The sequence below is a fragment of the Microtus pennsylvanicus genome, chromosome 1 (genome assembly GCF_037038515.1).
Source record: "Microtus pennsylvanicus isolate mMicPen1 chromosome 1, mMicPen1.hap1, whole genome shotgun sequence".
Taxonomy (NCBI): Eukaryota; Metazoa; Chordata; class Mammalia; order Rodentia; family Cricetidae; genus Microtus; species Microtus pennsylvanicus.
The window spans coordinates 16,456,024-16,482,928 of record NC_134579.1 but is presented as its reverse complement, the minus strand read 5'-3'; the positions used below and the strand labels follow the sequence as shown (position 1 = coordinate 16,482,928).

The 26,905-nt window shown below is 36.3% G+C and overlaps 1 protein-coding gene across 4 annotated transcripts in view; it reads right to left on the bottom strand.

Moving 5' to 3' along the window:
- Positions 1 to 26,905, bottom strand: part of Usp25 (ubiquitin specific peptidase 25) — a 106,059-nt gene that overhangs the window by 7,686 nt on the left and 71,468 nt on the right. For 2 of the 4 annotated variants that reach the window (XM_075957085.1, XM_075957166.1), the window contains 8 exons: positions 26,634 to 26,704; positions 25,542 to 25,770; positions 23,944 to 24,144; positions 17,930 to 18,069; positions 13,715 to 13,828; positions 11,639 to 11,734; positions 4,746 to 4,924; positions 3,649 to 3,727 (listed from right to left, as the gene is read on the bottom strand). In XM_075957085.1, the coding sequence (XP_075813200.1) occupies positions 3,649 to 3,727; positions 4,746 to 4,924; positions 11,639 to 11,734; positions 13,715 to 13,828; positions 17,930 to 18,069; positions 23,944 to 24,144; positions 25,542 to 25,770; positions 26,634 to 26,704 (1,109 nt within the window). The remainder of the gene's footprint in view (positions 1 to 3,648; positions 3,728 to 4,745; positions 4,925 to 11,638; positions 11,735 to 13,714; positions 13,829 to 17,929; positions 18,070 to 23,943; positions 24,145 to 25,541; positions 25,771 to 26,633; positions 26,705 to 26,905) is intronic. The other 2 variants (XM_075957247.1, XM_075957315.1) reach the window with 1 other exon arrangement.

Sequence of the window (26,905 nt, the reverse complement as noted above, 5' to 3'; positions counted from 1 at the left end):
CAAAGCCATGGGCATGGGAAACATGCTCTAAAATATCACTGGCTCCGGACTGTTATGTTCTGGCCACAACTCTCTGCTCAACACATTACATTTACAGGTAAATAACTTTCTTTGACTTTCTGTTCACTTTGACTTTTAGACAGCTTAATACAACTTTCTCAGTTGAAGTGGACTTTAGAGATGGAGATGATATCAATTTCATTCCTCAGAGTTACTAATAAAAGCACTCCAACCAATCAAAGACTTGCTTGCTATTTTTGATATACATGCTCATATGAGATATTATCCCAAAGGTTTTATGAAGGCTGTGTCCTGATTTTTAGCAAAGTAAACGTTTTAGTCATTTTTAGGGTGTCTGGTTACATTGCTTTCTATCATATTATTAGGCTCCATAAAATAATCATATTATTAGGCTCCATAAAAATAAACTACTCACATTTTTCATAATAATTATATTTGGTCTGTACTATGTTAAAGAAAAATCAATACATTTACAATATCTAATATTTGAAATACCTCGTGTGCATTTTTCAGTTTCTATTGTCTCCAAATAAGTTTTATAATTTTCTTCCCAGATTTTATGTACTTATCTTTCTAAATTTAATTTTAGGTGCTTCACAGTTTTGTGTTACTAGAAACAATACTATTTTAAAAATACACCTTATTTTTAATTGTTACTAGAACATGAGATAAAATTCAGTAGGTAGCAAGATTTCTGTTTCAAGGCTATAGTTTTTGAATCTGTATTGTTATTTCAGTATCTACATAAAATGTGCAAATAAAGATAACAATGTTTCTTCTTTTTCAGTCTTGTTTACTTTGTTATATTAATATATTTTTATGGCCACAAAAGTAAATTTTTCATCATTCACAACCTTAAACATTTGCAGTATTTTTAAGTGTTTTATTTTTGACAGTTAAGTAGATGAAAGGATGTTCTTAAAAGATGTGTACTTTCTCTGTTGCTATAATGAGTGATCACCTATTAAATATAAGGTAATTAAGTTCATATAGCATGGAGTAATGGGAAGGACACAAGGATAAAGGAACACTCACACTGTTGCTGGACTATAAAATAGGCAGCTGTTAAGGACATCAGTATTGAGCTTCCCCAGAAAATGTATAAAGCTACTGTGATACCCAGCCTTGCCACTCTGAGTAGCATACCCAAGGGATATGAGTTAGCACACCACAGAGACATCTGCTCTCCACGTTTTCTGCTGTGCTACTCATAAGACTGAAAATATCGACTAAGCCTAGGTGCCTATTAACCGATGGCTAAGAATGGGTAGCATACATGCATCTACTTTTATTCAGTCATAAATGATGAAATTCTGACATCTGTGAGGAACTAGATGGAACTGAGAATCATCATTTTAAACAAATTAAGCAGAACCCAGAAAAGACAAAATAGCATCTTTTTCTCATAATCAAAATTTACATTTAAATATGCAAATGATATATATATTAAATACATGTGGAAACATAGTCGTGTATATGTACATACAACAGAGTGAATATATTAGGGCTATTTGGGAAGGGAAGTGAAATGGGGCTGGAGAGATGGCTCAGTGGTTAAGAGCACTAGCTGCTCTTCCAGAGGTCCTGCATTCAATTCCCAGCATCCACATGGCAGCTCAAAATTGTAACTGTAATCCCTTGCAATCTGATGTCCTCTTCTTGGTGCAGACAAACATGCAGACAAATACCCATATACATAAATAAATTTTTTAAATAAAAAATTCAGAGTCAGGGAGAGGAATACGAGGGCTTGATGTGAGCATGGTGGACATAGTGGGATCCCAGTCAGGGCAAAACAGGAAAAACCCAAACATGTAAGGCCAGGAGATGGATGGACCAGAAAGGGTACGTGGAGACCAAATGGGAGTCCACAAAGAGCTATACACACAATGAAACAGTATAATGAAACTATTGTCCTATCTTCTAATTAAAAAATGTAATAGAAATAAGTTTGTAAATAAGAATAGAGATTAATGAAAGATATACATAAAAGTAATTTTAATATAAATTTTAAAATAGTGTTAATTTAAAAAGCATAAATAAATACTGGTTCAATTAAAATATATATTCAAAATAATGTTAATCAAGGATTTTGTGCTCACAAAAATCTCATAAGCCATGACGTGTTGACGTGTGTGTGTGTGTGCATACTCTCAGACAACAATATCTCAGCATACCCAATTGAGATGACATAAAATGACTAAAATGAGTGTCTAGCCAGGCTGTGGTGATGCACAGCTTTAATCCCAGCACTCGGGAGGCAGAGGGTGGTGGATCTCTGTGAGTTCGAGGCCAGCCTGGTCTATAGAGCTAGTGCCAGGAAAGGCTCCAAAGCTACACAGTAAAACCCTGTCTCAAAAAACAAAACAAAACACAAACACACAAAAAAATGACTATCTAACATCTAACATGTATGATGAAGTAATGGGAAAGTAGAAACTACAGCAGCCTGTGTAGATAGAATGGCATCTAAGAATGCAGGATCGTTCTGCTGGCCAAGTACTATCAACTCCTCAAGTGCTCAAGTACACACCAGTAGTAAGACGGCCTGGGACTAAGAGCATGGACCACCACTTCTGGCTCTTTTTAATTCTTTAAAAAAAATGTATTTGTGTCTGTGTGTGTGCTGGCAGGGAGACGAGAAAGACATGTCTGCCAAGGTGTACGTATAGAGGTCAGAGGAGCACTCTGTGCAGTTGACCCATGGTACCATAAGCTACTATCTGGATTAAGTCAGTCACTATACCTGTCTTGTGTAGAAGAATGCCTAGTACGCTTTTCATAAATCTTTGCCCTTTCAACATTAATGTGACATATTAAATGTTTTAAACTAGAAAATTCTCTATAAAAGTAATTGAAAACTAGTTGATATAATACAAGAACATGGCATGTGAACATAAAAATCAAAGATTTTCTTTAAAACATTTTGGTCTATAAGCAACTATACCAAAGTCATCTAAAATTATTTACTGAAGAATTGGTATTAATTAATTAATTCTACGAATTTAAAATTTTAAATTTTATTTATCATCTATACAAGTCTGTGGTGATATTTTGTTTGCACTATAACAAATAAAGCTTGTCTGAGGATCAGAGTGTGGAACCAGCTACTAGTAAGCCATAGAGGCCAGGAAGTGGTGGCACACATCTTTAAACCCAGCACTCAGAGAAGAGGCTAAGGAATCTCTGTGAGTTCAAGGCCACTCTGGAGTACACAAGATTGATCCAGTCTAAAATAGAAACAGAACCAACTGGTAGTGGCTCACACCTTTAATTCCAGTATTTTTCGAGTCATAGGCCTTTAATCCCAACACTAGGGAAGTGGAGACAGGAAGGGATATGGCTGAGTGGAGAGGGGAATATAAGGCAGGAGGAGACAGGAGCTCAGGTCATTTGGTCTGAAGACTTGGAGAGAAGGATACCCCCATTTGATAATAGGGTTTCGCAGAGGTAAGAACAAGCAGAGGTAAGACTGCTCTGCTTCTCTGATCTCTCAGCTTTCACCCCGTAATATCCGACTCTGGGTTTTCATTTTTAAGAACTAGAACTCATGCTACAAACACCCAGTCTGTGGTATGCTGAGATCAGTGAGGGCAACTAGAGGGCAGTATTTTCAAAGCACGCTACCTCATATTCCTCCAAGTTTACTTCTTCAGGTTTGATCATTTCCAGTTTGGCTTGGGCAACTTTCATTATGTTGTGACACCTTCAAATATAAGAAATACATTTCTAAATCAAAAACAAAATCCAGAAAAACTGTAAAAGTATGTTGCATAAAGCCAAACTACCAAACACATATAACAGCAAAATCTCCACGAGTGTCAGTGTGGTCGCTCAACAGTTTGACCTAAGCAGGGTTCATCCCCCTTCACAACTGCCCAGAGTGTCCTCTGACCTCCACACATGCACAATGGCAGGCATGTCTCTCTCCTCCCCCCTCCTGCCAATGCACATACAAACACAAAAGGTATTTTTTTTCAAGAATTAAAAAAGAGCCAGATGTGGTGGCACACGCCTTTAATTCCCGCACTAAGGAGTCAGAGTCAGGAAGATCTTTGTACATGTGAGGCTAGCCTGGACTACAAGTGAGTTCCAAAAGGCAACCTGGGTTGCCTCTCAAAATAAAATAAAAAAAAATATTAACTTGAACCTTTGTACCTGGGGCCTATTTCTTTTAAATGAAATTCAGTTTAACTAGAAAACAGATTAATATTAACATGAGATATTCTGACAATTAGTTGTGGATGAACAAAATTAACTATTTTCAATTTCTCTCCAATGATTGTGGCCTTCCAGCTTCCAGCAGCTATGGGAAGAGGTTTTCCTAAGAGGAGGACACTGTTGGCTTCGCACAGTGTGCTTAGAGCTCTTGCTACATCTGATGAATCAGGAAAGCATGATGACAAAATTCCCTGACCTAAAGTCTGCACAGTAAAGACGTTGAAAATTTCACATTTTTATCTCAGAGAAGAGTTATTTCTTTATTCATAATTTGTAATTATACAAATTACTTTTAACTCAAACTTTAAAATGGCATAGCTAGAAAATTTAAAGAAATGGCAAAGCAAATACTGAAATTAATGGAAGATGAGTTTTGTGTTAAACTTATTGTGTTTTTTGTACATACATATAACTTACACTTGTGATTAGAAAAGCAAGACCGAAACCAGAACAATAATAAAAGTATGAGCATGTGAATTAGATGCTTTATGCTGTTATATTACCTTTCATCAAAACTCAAATTTCTATCTCCAAATTGTTCGAGTAATGTTTTCTCAATGATTTTCTTTGGCGCTTGGTTCTGGATAAAATAGACCAGGACATGATGTAAACGGTAATCTGTTTCTGGTGGGGTATCTTCTTGAGCCAACTTGACCAATCTTGAATATTCCAATTTAATTGCCTAGAAAAGAAAACAGGAGCAAAGGGTTTTTTTTTTGATCAATTATAATTTAAAGTTCTCCACAATTATAGCTGTATTTAAATATTTGTTTTTACCTTTTCATGGGTAAGCTGGTATATATGAGTCCCCATAGCCCATACTTTAAAATTCTAAAAAATCAGCTACACAGGAACTTCCTTATCCCGCTATCTTACAAATTTCTTTGTTTCTGCATACAGAAGTGGTCAAACAGTGTGCCTCACTCTGATGTAGTTCACATTTTAAGATTCAGGTTTTGGGGTTCTCCACCGTGGTGCCCCTGCCTCACTAGACTCCATTCCCAAGGAGAATGAGACCGTCCAGAAGCTCCCGGGCTCTCTGAGTAGTAACTACCACAGCTGTTTTGCTAGCAGTCACACTAAGGCCCAGGACTTCTAGTCATCTCAAAATAAAGGCTTCTTTACAACAACAGTATTCAAATTTTATTACTACAAAAGTAATGATTATTATACATGCTGTAGTATCACATGTTCCTTTAACCATAAAATACTTTAAAATTGAGAACAAATAACAGAAAATATTAACATATCTTTCAGCATACAAGCACAACCTAAAAGATATATAACTATAAATATGTGTAGACTAACATATCAAATACTGCTATATTGATCACATGAAGTCCACATAACTAAAATTAATTTTCAAAATATTCTTTGATTTCCTGTTTATATTTAAATTCTAACTCTGCTAATCATAAGAATACTTTGCATATTACAAAAAATTCATTCAATTAAAAATGGTTTTTAGTTCATTCCCTTCACTTTCTTTTTATGCATAACTTCCTCAAGTAATCCTATAATCTATGTTGTTCTATTTCAGAGGAAAAATAGCTATAAACATTTATTGAAATATTTTATCTATGTCATACAACACTTAAAAGGTTACTCAGTAAATTCTATGCAACAAAACATTAAAAATAAAACAAGAATATACACAAAAGTATAGTCCACATGATAAAACTGGAAATGAAATAAATAGCCATAATGGAAGTAACGAGCTATTTATTTGGGATCAGTTTAATGACATAATCAAGAGACCATATTGAAAATTTATATGAAAGCATAGATTTTTGATAAATATATATAAATATATTATATTCATCATAACTTGCAAGTACCATTTTGTAATAAAACATTTATGCATATAAGAACAATGTAAAAAGTAAGATAAATATCAAGCAAAATTATGAAACCTTATTAAATGTGATACAAAAGATGACCTATTGAAAAGTCATATCTGGTTCCTTTTTAAAATAACCTAAGTATCAAACATAACTTCCAATTTCATCCTAAATTAACACATGAACATAAATACCATTCAGATTCTTTAAGGGTCCAAGGAAGGTGTAGCAATTAATTCTAAAAATCATAAAAACTATGAAAATTTCATCAAATATTTCATTTAAAAAACTCAAAAATTAGCAAATATTTTTCCTATAAAATGTCAGCTACATCAATGATTCATGAGGCGACATGTTCATTGCTTTAAAGTACAGCAATAGAATACAGAGACATAAACAGTTTCAGTTATCAGGGAGAACTATCACATGATAAAAATGGCATTTTAAATCAGTATAAAATAAAAGATGTGTTACAAAATTGTTTTGGGAGTTTTAGAACTTTTCCTATTTGAAGAAAATTAAAATCCTATAACCTGAATTATGGTAAAAAAAACATGGAAGGAGAAGAATTAAAGGTTTGTGTAATTACAGATTTCTTAGATATATGAAAAAAGTGACTTATTAAAATTCATACCCAAAGAGAGTATAAAATACAAATTTTAAACAGCAAAATCCAACTGGCAAACTATTGAATAAATTATCTTATCTCACTTAACATGAACAAATAAAAATTTCTACAATATAGAAAAATTGGACAAAGTTGCTAGGCATGATATCACACGCCTTTAATTCCAGCACTACAGAGGCAAGGAAAGCAAATCTCTGTGCCTTCAAGGCCAGCCTGTTCTACAAAGTGAGTTATGGGACAGCTACTAGGGCTTTTATATAGAGAAACCCTGTCTCAATAAATCAAAAAAATAAATACAGTTATCACAAATACCAGCAGGGAAGATATTTCTTCAAATGTACTGATGCTCAGGGAAATCAAATACGTTTTAATCAGGGATTGAATTTTGTAATGCTCTATCATCAGACAATTGTAAACAAGCTAAAAACCATATGTGAAGGAGTATGACAGGTGCTTCACAGCATTTGAAATTTGCAGGCATTTTGACTTTGCAATTCTACTCAACTATATTTGTGTAAGTATTCGGTGATATAATGATGTTCACAACTAGACGTGACCCTAATATCCAGCAACAAAGGTCTCAGCCATAGCCTTTGATAACTAACAATTTCAATTAAACTTTTTATGACAGATATTATCTAATGAGTTTTCTTAAATAAGTCATGTCACTTAATTTTTAAGATGTCTCAATGAAAACACTGGCTCTGATAATTTAATATAAAGTCCAAAGTTGCAGAATTAAGTAAGAAAACTTGGATTTAAAACCAGGCTCCTGATGACTGAGACCTTGCAAGTATCCACTTCTTAAACTAGAATAGGAGTGAATTCTAAAAATGCTGAGATCCTGCTCCCATAGGCACCTAGTGTGTCACAACTGGACACATACTTGCATTTTCAGGTGTGGTGTTGACTAAGAAAATGTTTAAATGCGTTTCTTTAATTCCAATAGAAAACAAAGAAAAAAAATCATGTGATGAATGTACGATATATGGCATGAATAACTGCCCATTATACTATGGGAAAATAAGGAAGAAACAATGTAAAACCCTGCTTTAAGTTATAAATGTGTTGAGTATATTATAGGAAAACTTATAAACATATGAGTAAGTGTAAGTGAAAATACCTATCTACCCAGAAAGAAACAGAGCAAACAGCTGGCCATTTGCCAGCTGAAGTTCATGTGCCAAGTGAAACAGCAAGTGAGAGAAACCATTCACAGTTCACTTTTGGATGTGAGTATTAGTTGTTCAAATGTCACTTTCTCTAAGAAGCAGTCTAGATACTACCTCTGATCTTTATTGTATGTAAGTAATCTTTATTCACTTATTTTCTTCATCATACAAATTTCAATTATTAATGTTTGCTTCCCCACTAGAAAAAAGATTCATTCAGGAATAAATCAATCCATAACTACTAAAACTATATCCACTGGACTAAAGGGCATGCCTCATAAATTGTTATATCAACCAAGAGTAGAACGGAAACACAGATAATAGTACAGCCATACTATGGAATACCAATGTGTCTACATATACGACACCCTACAAACTACAAGCACACTCAACGACATAGAATTCTAAACATGTTTTAAATCCAGACACACTGAAAAGAGCCAGGAGCAAAGGGTTTGAAGTACACAAGGCAGAACACAACACTAACACCAAGACTAACGTCAGGAGGCAATAGATGCATTTGCTAGTGGGGCCTACAGGAAGGAGCATAGAGGTGATGCAGGAGCACCTCAGGAGTTCTACTTCTGAGTCTGATTGGGGTGACATGGGGTAACTTACTGCCACTATACTTTTAAGCATTCTTATAAGTTAAAATAAATACATTTTACAAATACAGAGTAAACAAAGGTACAGCACTGGTAATGGGAACTAAGGTGTAAAAGGGAGTAACTACATAATATCAACTTGCAATAATTACTGTGGAGCAATGATCCCCCATCAAGAACACTGTTCCATAATACAGAAGTTCATGTCATAAAACCCTGGAGATACTACTGTTACAGGTGCAGATAATAGTTTCCAAAAGAGAATTTCTATGCCTTTCAAAGAAAATACAAGCTATTCCTAGATTAATAATTGTAATTTGACACCTTTGCCCCCAGTCTGCACATAACTTATAATAACCAGACTTTTACAACCGTCCTTTATATTTTATCTTTTGACTTTAGTTTTTCTCATTGAAACAATTTTAAACTGCCTTTCTTGGGAATCTTATGTTTAAACCATTTCACTTAAGGATTTTTCTATTTAAAATGGAAACCAATCCTACCACAAAAGGTCACGTTGAGAAGGAACCAGGCAGAATACCTTAGTCCCATCTGCCTGCCTACTAACTCTTTCACACTACATACAGGTAATCAAAAACTTCTATAAATTCAACTCTAAAGGTTTTCTTGGTAATGTTCAAGATACAGAGAAAAACAGCATTCCCATTTTTAACACCTTCATAAATTAGTCATTGAAAAGAATAAAATATCCTCTATGTAATTCTCAGAATAGAGAAAGATGGGAGCGGTCATCATATGCCAATACTCTGCTTCCATCCCGGTAGCCTCCAGCTATTCTTACAAGTGAGGTTTGGACACAGAACTGGTGAGCACTGTCAGGGTGCAGTGGAGAGGACTCAGGGAAGGAGACACCTGCAGAAGATTCTAACTGCTAATAAAGGCCATGAGCCTCGCATTATCTGGTGCCCAGCGTTTGGTTTTAGACCCACCCTGCACGCCCCGATCCCCTGGCTTGGCAGCCTGCCGCCACCTCGGCTTGGCACAAGCCCTCCCTCAGCCGTTGTACATTACTGATGCCCTCTTTTGACACTGAAAGAAAGTGGTGCAAGGGAGAAATGCAAGCTAAAAACATTGACACATAAAGTAATAATAAAAAGACATGCGTAAAATTGACTAAAAAAAGAAGACTCTAGTAACTAGTAGAGAGAGGAGCCAATGACAAATACAGAAAACTACAACAAAAAAATTAAATACATGTGTGGAGGCAATTAAGGGGAAATGAAGGACAAAAGGGAGGTGTGGTGGTTGAAAGAAAATGGCCCCCAAAGGGAGTGGCACTATTAGGAGATGTGGCCTTGTTGGAGGAAGTGTGTCTCTGTTCAGGCAAGCTTTGAAGTCTCTTTTGCTCAGGCTTCTCTCAGTAGGACAGTCAGCTGATTTCCTGTTGCCTGAAAGGTATTACTCCAGCACCATGTCCGCCTGCATGCTGCCATGCTCCCTGACATGATGAAACTGTAAGCCAGCCACCCTAGTGAAATGTTTCCTATGATGGTTGTGCATGGTTTCTCTTCCCAGCAATAGAAACCCTGAGACAGGATGGGATGGAAACACCATCTACGACCTAGGGCAACCGCAAAGCGCACGGGCAGCAACACTACTGCAAACGCAGACACATCTGAACGCCCTCTTCCCTCCTATTCTGGTAGAAGTTTTTTAACCTTTTTGCACGAGGTCTTAAGAAACCAATACATTTGTCCTGGGCCCAGTTTGACAAAAGGTTTACAATTTAAAACTCTGCAGTGAGGGGAGGCCCCGTTTAGAGTGCTGTGTCACCAGCGGTCATGTTCAGTAGTTGGAGAGAATAAAAGGAGCAAGATTCCCCGGGGGAAAAAAAAGAATAAAACTTCAAGTTGGATATTCAAAAAGCCTAACAAATATCCATAAAATTGATTAATTCCAACAAATCCCAAAGTACTTATTGAGAAGGCAAATAAGTGGCCTGCTTTTGTCCCTTACACAGGGCTGAGGAAAGCTCGCAGGTGGGTGCGGCTCTGAAGAACAGAGGAAGTGATGACAAAATTCAGAAAATAAAGGGACAGTTTGAGAATGTTAATGCCAAAAAGGATTAGATGCTGACTTTTTTTTTTTTTGAGACAGGGTTTCTTTCTGTAACAGGCCTGGATATCCCAAAACTTGATTTGTAGACAAGGATGGCCATAAATTTACAGAAATCCACTTGCCTCTGCCTCCCATGTGCTGAGATTAAAGAACTACATTGCTACCACTCTAATGAAACTGACAGTCTTTTTTTTAAAATCTTTTTTTTTATTGAGAAAATGAGGAAAAAAAAAAAACAAGTTTCCACCTCCTCCCAGCCTCCCATTTCCCTCCCCCTCCTCCCACCCTTCTCCCCCTCCCCCCACTCCTTTCCCCCTCCCTCTCCAGTCCAAAGAGCAGTCAGGGTTCCCTGCCCTGTGGTAAGTCCTAGATATGGACGGAGGGGGGAGGACCTATGAAACTGACAGTCTTAATACTGACCCTTTTTAAATAGCCCTAAGACAGAGGACGGGGAAATACACACAGAGAGAGAATCTTTGGTAAATTGTAAAAAACTAACACACCATAACACACCACACATGGTGTTCTCGTCTTTCCAAAAAAAAAAAAAAATGCTAAACAAACAAAAAAAAAAACCCTGAAAACTTTGGCAAGCTGACATACTTAAGGGGGAAGGTGTGAGATGGTGACTAAAATATTAAAAATATTCACCAGTTGATAACAAGAAACTAAAAATAATAAATGAATTATTTTTAGAAACCATTAGAAAATCGATTTAGTATCAAATAGAAAACTTAAAGGAAACATTTTAAAACTGACTGACCCATGATCTAAACTCAAAGGAAGAAATAAGTTATTACCAGAAGCAATTATACAGTCCCTGTTACTGCTCTTCAATATCCTTAATCTCTTGATTAAATTACTAACAACAAATAAAACTCAGGTAAAATATTCTGATTTTCTTGAATTATCTGCATTCAAAAAGAGAAAGAATCTTGGAATCTTACACACAAGCAGCTCCCAGATCACCACCGGGTTATAGTGCTTCAGAAGGAAAACAGAAATTTGTTTAAAGTAACAGGATGTTGTAAAACACTACATTTTTTGAAAATATGAAAATGTTAATAGTACCTTAAAGAACCCTGCTTCAGGACCACACCTGTTATACACACTCCTGGATTTACCTATCGCCATGAGAATACCTTGCATACTGGGTGTCATCATGATCTGGCATAGAAATTGAAAGTAACAATTTCTGAATGGTTAACAGTAACAAAAATCTAAAACAAAGTAAAATGAATTATTTACATGCAACTTAAAAGCCCTTTGTTCTCTACTGTGGCGAGTCAAATGATGCATTTATAAGAGAGCAAATGTTTTCTGGTGTACAGTAAAAGATCATTCATCTGTAAAGCGGCTCAGCTGGCTAACAAGATGCCTTTGTACAAGTGCAAAAAGGCATCCTTTTGAAAGTTGAGAATTGTAAACAGGCACCCCCTTCTGGACAAATGAGAAAAATGAATGCTTCTCCAAAGGAACTGTTTAGGGAAAAGCAAGAGCTTTTGCTCAAGGAGGGGTGAGCCACTGAAGAACTCCATTGGATCCCTCTCCTGCTCCTGGGCTAAGCAACTCTGTATAACTGTACAACCTGCATATCTGCCCTCTATATAGCTTATCTTAAAAGGTCTCAAGGCACATGCACTGCTAAGCAAGGATGACAAAAAAAGTACATCAAAACATATAACTCTGGTAGCAACAGGCTTTCCCACCAGGTGGTGATTAGTGAGTGATGACAATTCTTTCATAAGTGCCACAATTAGCACACACTGAAAACAAGCAAGTAGGTGCATCATAATAAACTAGTACCTTTATTAAATTGTGTCAGTTTGGATAATTTTCAAAAGCAAACATGGAACAATGTGACATAGTGCTATTAGTATTATATACAATACTTAAGTATTGTTGTTATCAAAATGATTCATTCTTGGCTGTTTGCATTTAAAATACCTCTGAAGTTAACGTGCTATAAAGTTCTTACTGAAATTTAGAGACTAAGGTCATTACCTCGAACTTGCCCAAACTTCCTCATAGTTTGATTCTGGATTATACACGAAGGGTTGCAATTTCCCCAGGGCTCATTGCCTGCTTATGCAAGTCCTTGTGCCAGTTACTGGCTTTTAAATCTAGTCCTTTAGTAGATATAATTTCTCATACAGGCACAGTGATACTAATGCTTCAAAACACTTAAAAGTTTGATGATTTATTCTTAAATAGTTGTAATTGAAACTCAGGAATACATTTTGGAGGAAAAAAATGATATTTAGAAAAAAATATTTAGCACACATCCAATTCTTTTCCATGATACAAACACTAAAAAGCTGTGGTATCCAACAAATCTCTCTTCCCTTAAATCACACCCACCTCCATATCTCTACTACCACTATTCAAAAATTTCTTATCTATCCTCTCTCAAAATACAGAACAAAACCATTTTAAGAGTTTCAAGGGAAAAAATTCAGAAAAGGAATGACAATAATCCGATGAACTAAACATCTCAATTTCCATTGGATTAAAAAGAACTTTACTATAAGAAACAAAAATGCCTGAAGGTTGTTGGGACAACTAAGTAGAGAGATAATCAGAAGACAAATTGGAATATGGAGATGCCATGGGACAAAAAACATTCTAGGCACTCAGTGATGTCCACCAGCCATTATATTTGCTGACACAGACGAGTCTAGAGCAGCAAAAACATCAATTATCTATCTTGCGATATGTCATGTAGGGCTTTCTGTTGTGGTGGTGAGCAATGATGGGCAAAGTATAAAAGAAATTATACAAGTAAAACAGGTTAGGAAAATATCAATTATTTTTAAATACAAAATGTTTATTATACAACTAAGCGGATATTACTGCAATCTGTCACCCTGTGAGTAAACTGAAGTTATTTCTGCATAACACAGTTTCAGAAGCATACAATCATTCTTTTCATCTATTCTCTAAGCTTACCTCTGCTCTTATATTTAATTCCCAAGTTCTGTTAGTAACTGGCAAGGTTTGACAGCATAGGAGGCAAAAGTTTATGTTATGCAGCAACAGACAGACATTAAGTAGGTGGGTGCAGGCATGCCTGAGTGATGCCTAAGGTATCTGTACACATCAGCACAGAGTGAGGACAAACGGTGCAGAACACTCCAGTCAAGGTACCTCGTCATCATACCCTCCCTCCTTTGACTCAACCATAAGCTTCCCTACGTGAGGGATCGCCACCTCTACAACTTGCTGGCTAGAAGGTGGCTGGTTTGTGGCATTCTCAGGATTCTGCAGAAGAAAATCATTGGTATGCAAATTAGAAAAGACAACAATGGAAGCATTCTCTTTACATGCACAGATTTATAATCTCTCTTTAGATATCTGTATTTATGAGGTATAAAATGAAGCCACTTCAAGTTAAACATTAAAGGCAAATTTATTAATCAAATTATAATATAAAACTGTAGTCTTTCTCTTTGCACTCCAAATGCTTAAAGTAGCTTTTCACAAAGTATTTTAGACTTACAGTATTTAAAATAAAAAAGCCCCAAGTTGTATTTAACAGTACTATTTAAAGCAAACATCCCTCGTTACTCCCAAAAGACATTCTTGCTATTTCGAAGAGAATGAGATTATGACCTCCTCTAAGCCCAGCAGTTTGCAAGAGCAAAGGTTTTACATAGTCCTGTGTAACTGACAGGTTATTACTTACACATCTTATTGCTCAGTCAGCAGATATCAAGTGCTAAAAGTATTTAGGCTGCTTCAGTCATTGCCATCTGCACCAGAACTTTGTTTAGCAAAGATAAACATTAGTTCCAATACTAAATATGGATAACAATAACTAATTTTTATTTCTGTTTGAAATATAAGAGAATTTTAATGTTTTAAATATGTTTCACCATTATTCAAATAGACTTTAACAACGAAAACACAAGTAATGACTAAGGACAGTATTCCTTTTTTTAAAGAAAATGTTTCTTTTAAAGAAAATTTACTCTTATAATGCATTTAGGGTGCTCTGCTTATCTGAATTTTCATCATCTTGAAATACCCTGTTCTTTTGTCGTGATCATGAGCTAATATTTAAGTTTCTAGTATTTAACAGCTGCTAGTGTTTTGGCAGATATTGCCAAAATCATTACATTATTTTCTTAAATTACTTTGAATAATTTACACTGTAACAAATTTAAACTAATAGTACTATCACACATATTTTGTAGAGAAGTGTTTGTTCTAATATTTGAGAGATTGTGCCAGGTCCCCATGTGCAGAAGTGAAATGCAGGCCAGAGAGCTACAGTCCACGTTGGAACCTTAGTGACGAATTGCTTATGAGTAAACCATCGAAAACGATATCATTTTAAAGACAGAATGGAGCAGAAGAGATGGCTCAGCAGAAAAGAGCACATACTGTTCTTACAGAGAAACTAAGCTTGATTTCTAGCACCTGTGACTGGCAGCTCACGTTCACCTCTAACTTCAACTCAAAGGGACCCAACGTCCTTTGCTGGATGCTGTGGACGCTTGCACTCTTATGTGCACAAACCCACACGCAGAGACTCACATACATAAAACCTTTAAAAAATGGGAAATATAAACTTCAAGAAAATACCTACATGGTCCCTGTAAAACAACTATGCCAGGAGGGAAATTTGAGTTAACAAAAACAAACCCTTGTTGCTACTGTTAAGTTTCATAAGCATAATGTTGGTAAGGATAAAATTTTGGAAGAAAAGAGATTTTAAATGTATAAAACAGCTCAAACTGATTCAGAAGATTTTTCATATAAAGTAGCTGTGAGTACACTAAAGTAAATTAGATGTTTATTTTTAATTTTCTATTTTATCAAATCTCATAGTGGATAAATTAAGAAAAATTAAACAAAGGCAACAAAATTAGAAGGTTCTCAGTTACCATGATAGAATTAATTAAAATAGCCCAAAACTCGCAGCCTGTATGATTTTTGTAAAACAATATTCTCATAGAAGGGAGTGATAAAATCTCAGAGGCATAGATTTCACTTCCGACTAGAAACACAATCCAGAGTAAGCTCTCGTCAGGCTTCACTTTCCTTTTTTCTAGTAAATGAGTATGCTTTGTTTTGTTTCGAGAGCAGGCATTACTTTTTCCTAGTAAAACTGAAGCGAACGTGCAGTAATGCTTTGTTTTGTTTCGAGAGCAGGTATTGCTTTTGGGCATTTATATGACACCCTCTTTAATATAATAATTAAATACAGACAGTCTATTTTAAGAAAACATGTAAAATGGGCAGACACATTTTATTATAATAGCCTATTTATAATAATGTAAAAGTGGAAACAATATACAATGGAACTGGGTAAGCATATGAAATTTCTACTATTCAGTGGTATAATATTCAGTAATTTTTTACTGAGCTTATAAGGTGAGAAAACGTTTATCTTGTAAGTTTAGGTAAATAAAAGAGAGGCAAGATAGAAAACTTCATGCTGCAGCCATAATGAAAATTTCAAAACTAGTTAAAAATGAAAAGCAGAAAGGGTCCAGTTGACAGTGACGGACCACCGGCCAATCACTAAAACCAAGTTGCCATAAGCTTTCCACACTCTTACATATCCTAAAGTGTTCAAGTAGAAATCAGAGCAATTCTCCTGAAAAGCAACTGGCCTGAACATTTGGAGACTGTCGATAGCATCTGTGACTCTAAGTCTTATGGGAGTCAAGCCTGCTCTCCAGCTGGAACTTACAATGCTGTGCCAGTGCGAGACACCTAGAGCTGACGTGAAGTGACCAGCACCCTGAGGCCTACTATCAAAATGAAACAAAAACAAATAAAGCCTCATGATAACTCCACAGTCACTTCAAATGCGTAGAAAAAAAAAACCTGAAAGTAAAAAGTTTATAAGATTGTATGTCTAGTAAGAAGTGAAATCCACACACAAAAGTCACAGAAATGCCCATCTAAAGCCTGAACTCTCTCACTTTAGTTGCTAATACATGCTAAATAGAAATGTCAAAACATAACCAGAAATGAGTGCCAGGCTCCTAAGCAATGACCCCTAGACCCAGAGCCACAGCTGCTCAGATAGAAAAAGTTGACAACTTCTTCAGCAGGTTCAGATTTCACGCACAGCGGAGTCAAAGGAGACACCATGTCACAGGATGGTCTGTGGAAAACAATTAGCTTGCCAGTCATATTCTCTTTTCTTTTTTTTTCCCCAGTAGATAGGAGGCAGCACACACTAAATTAATAAGATACCCACGCATTCAAGACATCTAAGTCATGCGAATTTATGTGGGGATATGTGTGAGTTAAAATATTTATGATTGGCTGAACTAAAATGAAACGTAATCCTATATTACTCTAAATTATGTTATTGGTTTTCTGAGTCAAGCTAAAAGCATGATATTCCTTAGGTTTTAATAACTCAAGGTGCCAATTTATAAAGACCCCAAATTAAAATTTTATTATAAAATTATTCTCCCCATACCTACTGTCTGTTCTTGTTCCCCAGTTATCCTGTTTCCATGGCCCCCAAGAGGAGAGTTTTCAGACTCATGAAGCAAAATATTTTCCATGAAAAGCTTTAGAGTTACCTAATATTCTTAAATTAATTTACAGATTCTAAGACATTTGCAGAACTTATAATCATAAAATAAAATATATTTAAATTAATTTTTATACGAAGAAGGCTGTAATATATTTTCAAGCTGGAAGTGAAAGCAAAAGAACTTCTGGTTATTATTAGTTCCTTACAACATAGCTAACAGAAAGTCTTACTTAACTGGAACATTTGGTTAATGGAGGTCTTAAGTCAGCAGGCTATTGCTGAGACCGACTGTCATGTAAATTTCTGAAGTACCTGATTTGCTTTAGTTCTCTGCAAACACAATCTTCACATCCTATAGGAGCTCTCCTAAAGCGTGGGCGCTGGTCATATTCACTACTACAATGGGGGTGGGATGACTACAAGACAAACTGGAAACACACTACTGTAAGATTCTACCCAGAATACTCACAAACTGCACAGCACACCTATTTCCTAGTAATACTCTCACTTCTTGTTGAACACTTTCATCAAGACAATGACAACTTCATCTTAAACTCCTAATTATTCCAGGATTGGCACATCACAGACGGGGATGGAGGAGTACATAAAAACTGTATCAAACTTTATATATACTTCTCTTTAAATTCCAAGTCAAATGGACAATTTAGTCTATGATTGTTGATTCTTCTTATTCCTCTGACAAGAAAATAGAAACTTAAGAGGGAATTTGATATAAAACCATAAGCTGAGGAAATGAGAGCCCAAGGTCCCAGTTCACGTCCCCACCTCCCAGCCAGGGTAATTTTCCATTACACTGTGGGAATGCTGTGTTCCGAGAGGCACGGAAGAGGTCTTACCGACTGTAAAACTGTCTCAGGTCCTTTATCTCCGTGGTCATGGGCTGCTTTGGCGATCACTCGGACAGTTTCTTCTTTCCAGTGTTTTGAGAAGTCACTCCTTGGTGGCTGCTCTAGATAGTCTGCTCCTCCTGCTTGCGCTTCAGGAGAAAAGAATCAATTGTGCATCTTACATAGACCACGAGACACTAGATGACGATGAGAAGCTTATTGCTAGCTCAGAAGTTATGCACTAACCAAGTCAAGTCTTGTGGTATAAAATGTGACCTTCGATACACTAAGATCTTTCCAACCAAAAGTAACCAAAAAGGAAATAACAAAACCAAGAGTACTTAATTATATTTTACATAAGGAGATTTTCTACATGAAAAGCACCAAAGTCTCAAAACCATCCAGGTTTTGCCTAAAGGAAAATTGTTTTGCCATAGGAATTTCGGCATGCATTTCTGCAATGAGTATATGTTTGTATTTTTACCCGTCTCTATCTGACAAATTGTAACCATGAGTAAACCCTACTGTCTCCTTTGCGATCCTATCCCTTGAAAGCTGAGTACTCTCACAAGAGAAAACAATGACAACCTTCCACACTGGTGCCAACATGAGTTTGTGTTTTCAAATACCATACAGGAAAAGGATTCGAAGTTACTTCCAGCTCTACCTAACTTGAGCTCCAGATCATAGGTCCAACCATACACTGACTATACAATGACCTACAAAGCTTATGTCATTGGGCTTTGACCTTTCCTTTAATGCCTCCTTATATCCTCTGCTGGAAAGAGGCCACACACTACCACTTCTGTGGACACGAAAAGAGAAGCTCGCCTTCCACCCATCAGCTCTATATGCTCTTCCCTCCGCCTGTGTGTTCTCCCACCTTCTGGGAACTTGCTTACTTGCTTAAGTACCAGTGGTTTGAGTAAGTCTGGGGTTTAGAGGGACACTTGTGAACCCAGCATATCCCTCCTGATGTAACACCTCTGTGCCCTCGCAAAATATGACAATGGAGAGTCTCCATAAAGGCAAATGGCTCCTTCACAAAGAGAAAACCACTAACACATGAGAACCCCTGTTCTACAGTAACACACAACTTGTTATTTAAGTTATGATTATGTCACAATTATGGCTTAATTATCAGTTGACTTAAAGCTCATATCCCCTGCCACTCTGTAAAACTCTCATGAGCGGGCTTGCCATTTCCCTTTTGCATTGCTAATTCTCTAAGGCCCAGCAAAAATAGGAACATAACTTAGTAGAACAATGGAAATTGTTAAGCTAAAGAATGAACATGAAGAATGACAAGGTGAACCCTCCACACTGCTGCTGGAGTTAGTGAGACATCCCACGAGACAAAGCAGAGCCACAGGAAAACTAGATTTAGCCTTTTACTTTTATGCCAAGCATTTATCATTCAAAACATAGTACTACAATTTCAATATACATATACCACAATTTCAATATACATGTATGGGCATTCATTTCACCAACAAATTTTAATTAAACACTTAATTGTGTGCCAGGTACAAAGCTAGGCACTAGATCTCCAGGAGTGACAAAAGAGACAGTAACGTCTTCTCTTAAAATTAATTATGGGCAAGATCACTAATTAAAAATGGAAGGATAACAATTGTAAAAAGGTTTGAATGAGAATGCTCCATAGGTTCAAGTATTTCAACACCCGATCCCAAGTTGGTGGAACTACTTCCAAAACATTTGGAGGCAGGTTCCCCTTAGAGGAGATGTGTCACTGGAGACAGCCTTTGAAGTTTCAAAGCAGACAGTACTCAGAGGGTATCTCTCTCTCTGCCTCATGCTTTTGAATCAGATATAAGTCATCAGCTACTGATGCAGCACCGTGCCTTTCTGCCACCAAGCTCACTACCATGAGTTATGGACATAAATGCTCTGCAACCACGAGCTCCAATTAAATGTTTTCTCTTAGAGGTTGCCTTGGCCATGGTGTTTTGTTACAGCAATAGAAAGGCAGTAAAACATAGCCGTATCAGGACAATAAAGTCTAGAAATAAAATGAGGGCTTTGTAAGCAATTTAGTTTGTGGGATGGAGGATAAGGTGAACTCCAAAACCCAATGGTTAGTGAGTTTATTCCATCAGAGGAAACACAAACAGCCAAGTAATGATAGTAGGCTAGGTGTTACACAGCACATAAAAAAGGATCAAGGTAGGATGTTGATTGGCAAAGGGCTAACAGTCTTGAATCCTAGAAATGTTTTTTTTAAATGTTTATTTATTTATTATGTATACAATATTCTATCTGTGTGCATGTCTACAGGCCGGAAGAGGGCACCAGACCTCATTACAGATGGTTGTGAGCCACCATGTGGTTGCTGGGAATTGAACTCAGGACCTTTGGAAGAGCAGGCGATGCTCTTAACCACTGAGCCATCTCTCCAGCCCCTCCTAGAAATGTTTTGAGCTGAACAAGAGATGGGAAAAGTTTTAATACAACAGCAGTATCACAAGTTTTTTTTTTTGAAAAAAAGAATTATGGGCTATATATAAAGCTTGCCTAGTATGCAAAAGTCTTTCAGTTCTATCTCTAGCACACACCGAAAATTATACTAGTTACATTTTAGGCAATGGATTACAGAAGAAAGTAGAATTGAGGTCAGTGAAGATACTAAAAGCTATTGGAGCAATCTTAAATGATATGGTTACACTTTGGATGACAGAAAGTAATAAGGGTAGACAAAAGTGATGAGATGTAAATGTGTATTTTGAAAGCCATATTAGGAGTCAGAACTTGAACATAAAGGTAATTCCACAATTTTTGACATGGGTTACTATGGTGATAGAGGTGATTTTTACTATAAGGAAAACCAGAAGTGAGACTTCTGGTCTCATATGTAGCATATGTAGCAAAGAAGGAGAGAAGCTAAAAGACATTAATTCCCTACATGTATAACTAGTTCCTGATTGAGAATGATATGTTCAATACCCCTACTGAGGAGAGGGTAGAGATAATACTAAGCTACTTCCAATAAGACAGTGCATCTCTTTCTGGATGGTTTCTTGCTTTATACTTAGGACTTTACAGACATTTGCCAAGAAAGTGTTTCCCTGTGTTTGTCAGTTTCTTTTCACCATACACCAAGAATAATGGCTAATAGGCTAGTGAACTTAGCACAATAAGGGAAAAAAAACAACCTGCTAAAATACTAGTCTAACTAGCAGTCCAAGAGCTTATAAATATCAAGCATCTGAGAGTCAGAATAATTTTATTTGATGAGGACAGTCAAATCTATTATATTTCATGGGTCCACGGTTTTCTTCTATATAGAAATGTGATTTCAAAATACTTTATAGGTAATATTAAATGATTTTGACTGTCACCCAGACTGACTTTCTATGGATAGACTAAAAAACTGACATTACATAAATATTTATATATGTCATCTATTTTAATTTCACAGGAAATCAAGATAAATCTATTATAATACAATATATTAAATGTATTCATAACTTTCTAGAAATGAACTATGGGCCCAATATACACACTTAGGAGAGTGCTATTAATAAAAACATTTTAGAAGATATGCCAGCTGATTTGTGTCTTGAAACTTGTGGGCAGGATTATTTTGGAAATGAAAAGAGTCTAGGCAGAAGAAAGAGTTTTTGGAAAACATTTTAAGGATCAATAAAAGACTCATAAAAACCTTGATATAAATTACATTAATAAGCAAATTAAAATTAAGGACAAACTAAGAAGTGTTATAAAAAACTTGGTAGTGAAAATAGATTGGAGTGATCTTGAAAAGATTCATAAATATTTTGAGATAGTCAGGGGATAAAAACTGCCCAAGTTATGAACACTATTAGCAATGTCACCATTGTAGAAAAGTTCCCTACATGTGAGAGCTATGAGGAACAAGGTTAAGGTGAGAGGAGGGACAAGCTAACAGCCTAGAAAAGTAAATCAGAGAAGCACTGGATGCTCAAGGAAAAAAAGGTGTTTATTATCTTGACTTTCTGAGAACCATATTCACCACATGCGTACTGACAGAGATAAAGAGATTACTGCATCTTCTCCATTCAACCAAGAGTATATTCAATCATCCCCTAAACACAGCCTTGAGAGAGCAATGTTGGATTGACTGTGAGCAAACAAGTGTGGAACTCTTGAGTCTGCATTTCTGGGTCTCTAAACTCAACTGTGTAATGATAATAATAAAGGCTTCAAAACATGAGTTAAACATCAAGCTAACTCATAACAAAAAAGACATTACTTTGTTATATTTAAGAGCTGGCAGCCCACGGTAAGCTGGCTATTCTCTGGTAGATGGAGCTCAATGCCCGCATACTATGAATAGCACTAATCGAACATAATGAATTAAGAAAAGAAGAGGGAAGAGTTGGAAGATAGGCTGGGTAAGATTTACATACATTTAGCTTCTGTGGGCAATGAATAGTACTGGATAAAAATAATATTACTAGGTTTAGCAAACAACAAATAGCAATTTGATTAGTACTGTATATCCTAGTTGTGGTAGCTTAAATGTAGTTGGCCCCCATAAGCTCATAGGGGGTGGCACTATTAGGAGGTCTGGCTTAGTTGAGGTAGGTATGGCCTTGTTGGAGGAAGTAGGGGTAGGTTTTGAGGTCTCATATATGATCAAGCCATACCCAGTATACCCAGTGTCTCAAACCACTTCCTGTTGCCTGCACGTCAACAGGTGTATTAACGCTCAGCTCCTTCTCCAGCACCATGTAAGCCTGCATGCCACCAGGCTGCACCAATGATGATAATGGACTAAACCCCTGGAACTGCAAGCCACCCAATTAAATGTTATCCTTTATAAAAGTTGCTGTTGTCATGGTGTCTCTTCACAGCAAGAGAAACCCTAAGTCACTAATATTCATTCTTGAAATATCACTAAGTAAATATAGATCTTTAGTTGGCTCCTTTGCTTAATCTCTTAAAAGAAGATGGAAATCCCGGCAAGGAAATTGAGGAGGTAAAACGATCCTCTCAGAGTGGAGAGAAGCAGAGATGGGAAGTCAGGGGTCTCTCTGGGTTTTCTCATTTTTGGAAATTCTCTAGATTTACTTCCTATCTTCTCACTTTCCAGTGCAGAGAAATGGGAAATTTGTAGCAAGAAACTCATGGTCCTAAAACATGTTTGCAATTAATCTGTTTAAAAAAAGATTAAAAGAAATTTTATCTTCAATTGTCCTAAAAGCTCTTGTATTAAATTATTTTAGTATTTACTTTGAATATTTAATGTTTTTTCAGTTAATATTTAAGAATTACATATTTTAACATTTATACTTTTTATGCATTTGCCAGTTTTATTGATCTATATACAATTTTTTAGCTTGGAAGACAGTTTTAAATATTTAGTGTTTACTGAAATTACTTTATCTTTTGTAAAAGTGGGTATTGATCACATGGCCCTACAACTGAGGTATATTCCCAACCCTGTTTTGTAATCGCAATTTAAGGAAAAAGAAAGAAACTGAATCAATGCTGCTATCCTAGTATTATATAATAAACATGAGTATTTTAATATTGTCTATTGAGAACTCTTTCTTAATTGACCTAGCAAGTCAATTTACTTCTTTCCTAATCACAGCCTTTCCTTCCTCCTGCCAGAAGGACAGCACCTGGCTCAAAGTAGGCAGGGAAATCTTAGCAATTATCTTGAAAAGGCAAATGTATGTACAGTGGTGTCAGTAAAGGAACAAGGAAGTTCTGAGCTCTGAGTGTGGGAGGTACTAGACCTTACTAACTTCTATTGCTTCTTTATGCTTGACTGTAGTTAAACTTCATGCTTTAATTTCTTACACATGTCCCAGTTTTAATTACCTATATACCATTTTAGCTTGATAATTTTAAATATTTAGTTTTGACTAACATTATTAATTTTTTTTAAAAAAAATTGGGTGTTGAGCATATGTTCCTACTCCTGAGCATTAGTGAGCATATCATATATTAAAACACAATAATAATTGATGCTATTACTTGATAATAAAATACAACAGTAAAAATGGACAAACCTGTAGCTGCCGAAAACTCCGCCTCCCTCAGTTTTTGAGCAGCTAAAAGCTTTTCCTGCAATGCTCTTTGTGCAAGTTGCGTATCCCATTCTTCAAGTTCCTTCTCAAATCGTTGGTTGTCTTCCTCAACAAAATCTCTCAAATCTGGTGGCAATGTTTCTAGTCCAACAAGGGCCTGCCCATTCTCTTTATTAAACTCCTCTGCAAATCAAATTTCAAAAACCACTATAAAATTAAGAATTAAAGGAAACATGCAAAGCTCAAACAAGAATACATTTCAAATAGAATATAAACTCTAGATCATTAATTACTATATATAGTTATTATCTCAAACAATATTACCTAGCTTTTCTTTAAAAGTCTTAAAGTGCTCAGACAAACAATGGCATGAGTATTTGAAAATGAACTAAGGGATTCTGAGAAGTTTCTAGAGTCTGAAGTGTATTGATGAGACACAACCTGGGATTAAAAAGTTTTGTGTCTCTAATATTGATATAATATCATTTTTGCCACTCTAAGACAGCACCCAATCTATGATCATGCAGAAAGTGGCCTTTTCACAGAAGTGGGCAGCAATCATGACCTTTTTAGGCGCTATGCAGAACCAAAACTGTTTTTCATGTTAAGGAGTTAACTATAACATAAAAACACATAAACTTAAGAAGCTTATCAATGCAGCAAGATGTTCTGAAACAGTATGTAACCAGTACTCAACTAGTCACGTGAATTGTAAACTATCTCTTCAGTTAGAAATGGACAGCCTGTCAGGTGATACAAAAAAAAAAAAGTTGGCTGCATCTCTTCAGAGCCTTTACTGGGTGTTTTCTTTATGAAAAGCCTGTGGTAGAGTAACAACAACAACAACAAAAAGACCCATACTGGCTTTGGCTCTGAGCTAAGAAGATTACAGTGAGCAAGGCTAGCCAAACACCCTATCCAATGGAAGAAATCTGTTTGAGAACACATACGCAAATGCTTTTGAATGTTACAAAAAACTTTGCAAGAGGAGAAGACATGAAGTTCAAATATAATAAAGTATATAAAGTTCAAAATGTACAAGACTGCTAAATGGAACTGGAGGAAATGTCACAGGCCTTCTGTGTTACCTGAGGTGTCAACTGTCCATCAATGTGTCGATGCAGTAACTAAAGACTGCTCACCATGGAGGAAAACATTCGGCTTTACACTTACTGTTCAGCTGTGAGGACAATATGACTGCATGGGTCACATTGCCAAAGTCTACCTTAGGTTATGCCACTTCCTCAATCCAGCTTCCCACATCTGTCACCAAGAAATACTTATCGCCTTCTCCACCCTGAGTGAATTCATCACATACACACAGAAAAGTCCATCCCTCTGTGGCTGCAGACCTGGCTTAGCAGTCAAGAGCACTTGCTGTTCTTGAGAACATGGATACAGTCCCCAACATCCATATAGTGGCTCTCGATAACAGTCTGTAACTCCAGTACTGAGGGATCCACTCTGATCTTCTGGTGGGCACACAGGCACTCTTATGCATGCAGGTAAAACTCTCATACATACAAATAAAAGGTAAATAACCTCTAAACAATAATAATGGTGATGATGCATCATCTTACCTTGTATTAAGAATTGTGCCTTGTCATTTATGTACATCAAACAGTAAGCACTGGCATTTCGATAACCACCAAAAGAGTCCCTTACTAGCTCTTCCCATGATGACTTGGTCACAGCAATATCATTGTACTTCATCCATCTGCTTTCACGATGGTCAAAAATATATGCCCAGTAGTGCCCGGCGTTGGCCTGACCTTCGTGAACTAAAACAGCATGAAGGCGATAAGGGACCTAACATGGAAAGAAAAACAAAGTAGAACTTTGAGTATACAGTCTTTATACCACACTCCAACTAAATCTGAAAACTCCCTATTTGAGGAAAGATGCAGAAGGAGGGCACATTTTTTTTAAATGGAAGTAAAGTAGCTGGAATCAAACTTTTAGAGAAAAACAACAGAACAAAAGAAAATAACATGCAAAATAATCTGGGGGTGGCTGGAAATCTGGAGGAGATAAATAAACTAAAATATATACAAAACATGTGTAGTAATTGAAAATATACTAGTGTGTGTTAGTGGGAGGCCTACCACTTATTTCTACTGAACAAAGGAGTCATGGTGAACATTAATACACACACAGTTTCTCTCAGTCTTCACAAAAAACAAACTGTATAATCTTTGCATATCCAGAGTTAACATTTTATCTTTTCTTGCTGTTTGAAAACAGTTTCTTACTATGTAGCCCTCCTTGGCCTGTAATCCACGTGCTAGATCTACGTGACCCATTAGTTTATTCTGTAATACCAAATATATTACTTATTATAATAAAATCTAAGTTGTACGACAAACCATGTATTGGGAGTTAGTATAAGATAGATAAGATGAATGTGAGAGGAGGGAAGGATAGTAGTTCAACAGTCAAAAGCACTTATTGCTCTTCCAGAGGACCTAAGTTTTATCCTCCGCACACATGTACAGCTGATCATAGCTGCCTGCAACTCCAGCTAGAAAGTTATCCAACACCTTTGGCCTCCAGAGGCACTGATAAACACAGAAACATCCACATAATTAAAAATATCCTTAAAATCAATATAAAGATGAATTAGAGTGTATGTCAACAATTCTGACAATGATAGCAGCTCAGCGTTCACTTACTTGGATCATGGATTTGTCAGAGTACATAAGTTCAATGGTTCGGTGGATTCTGGATATGCTTTCCTGCAGATCTGCAGATAGAAGATGTGACTTAATGGATGACAAATGTCACATGAATTTTTACTGAGAGTAATAGCAGGGGGACCAAGATTCTCTTATAATCACACTAGAGAAGAAGAAAAGTTTCCTAAACTAGTCTTTAAGATGCTAGTTATCGTTTCTCTTCCAGCTAAGAATTATTCAATAAATTTAAGAATGTCAAAAATAGATAT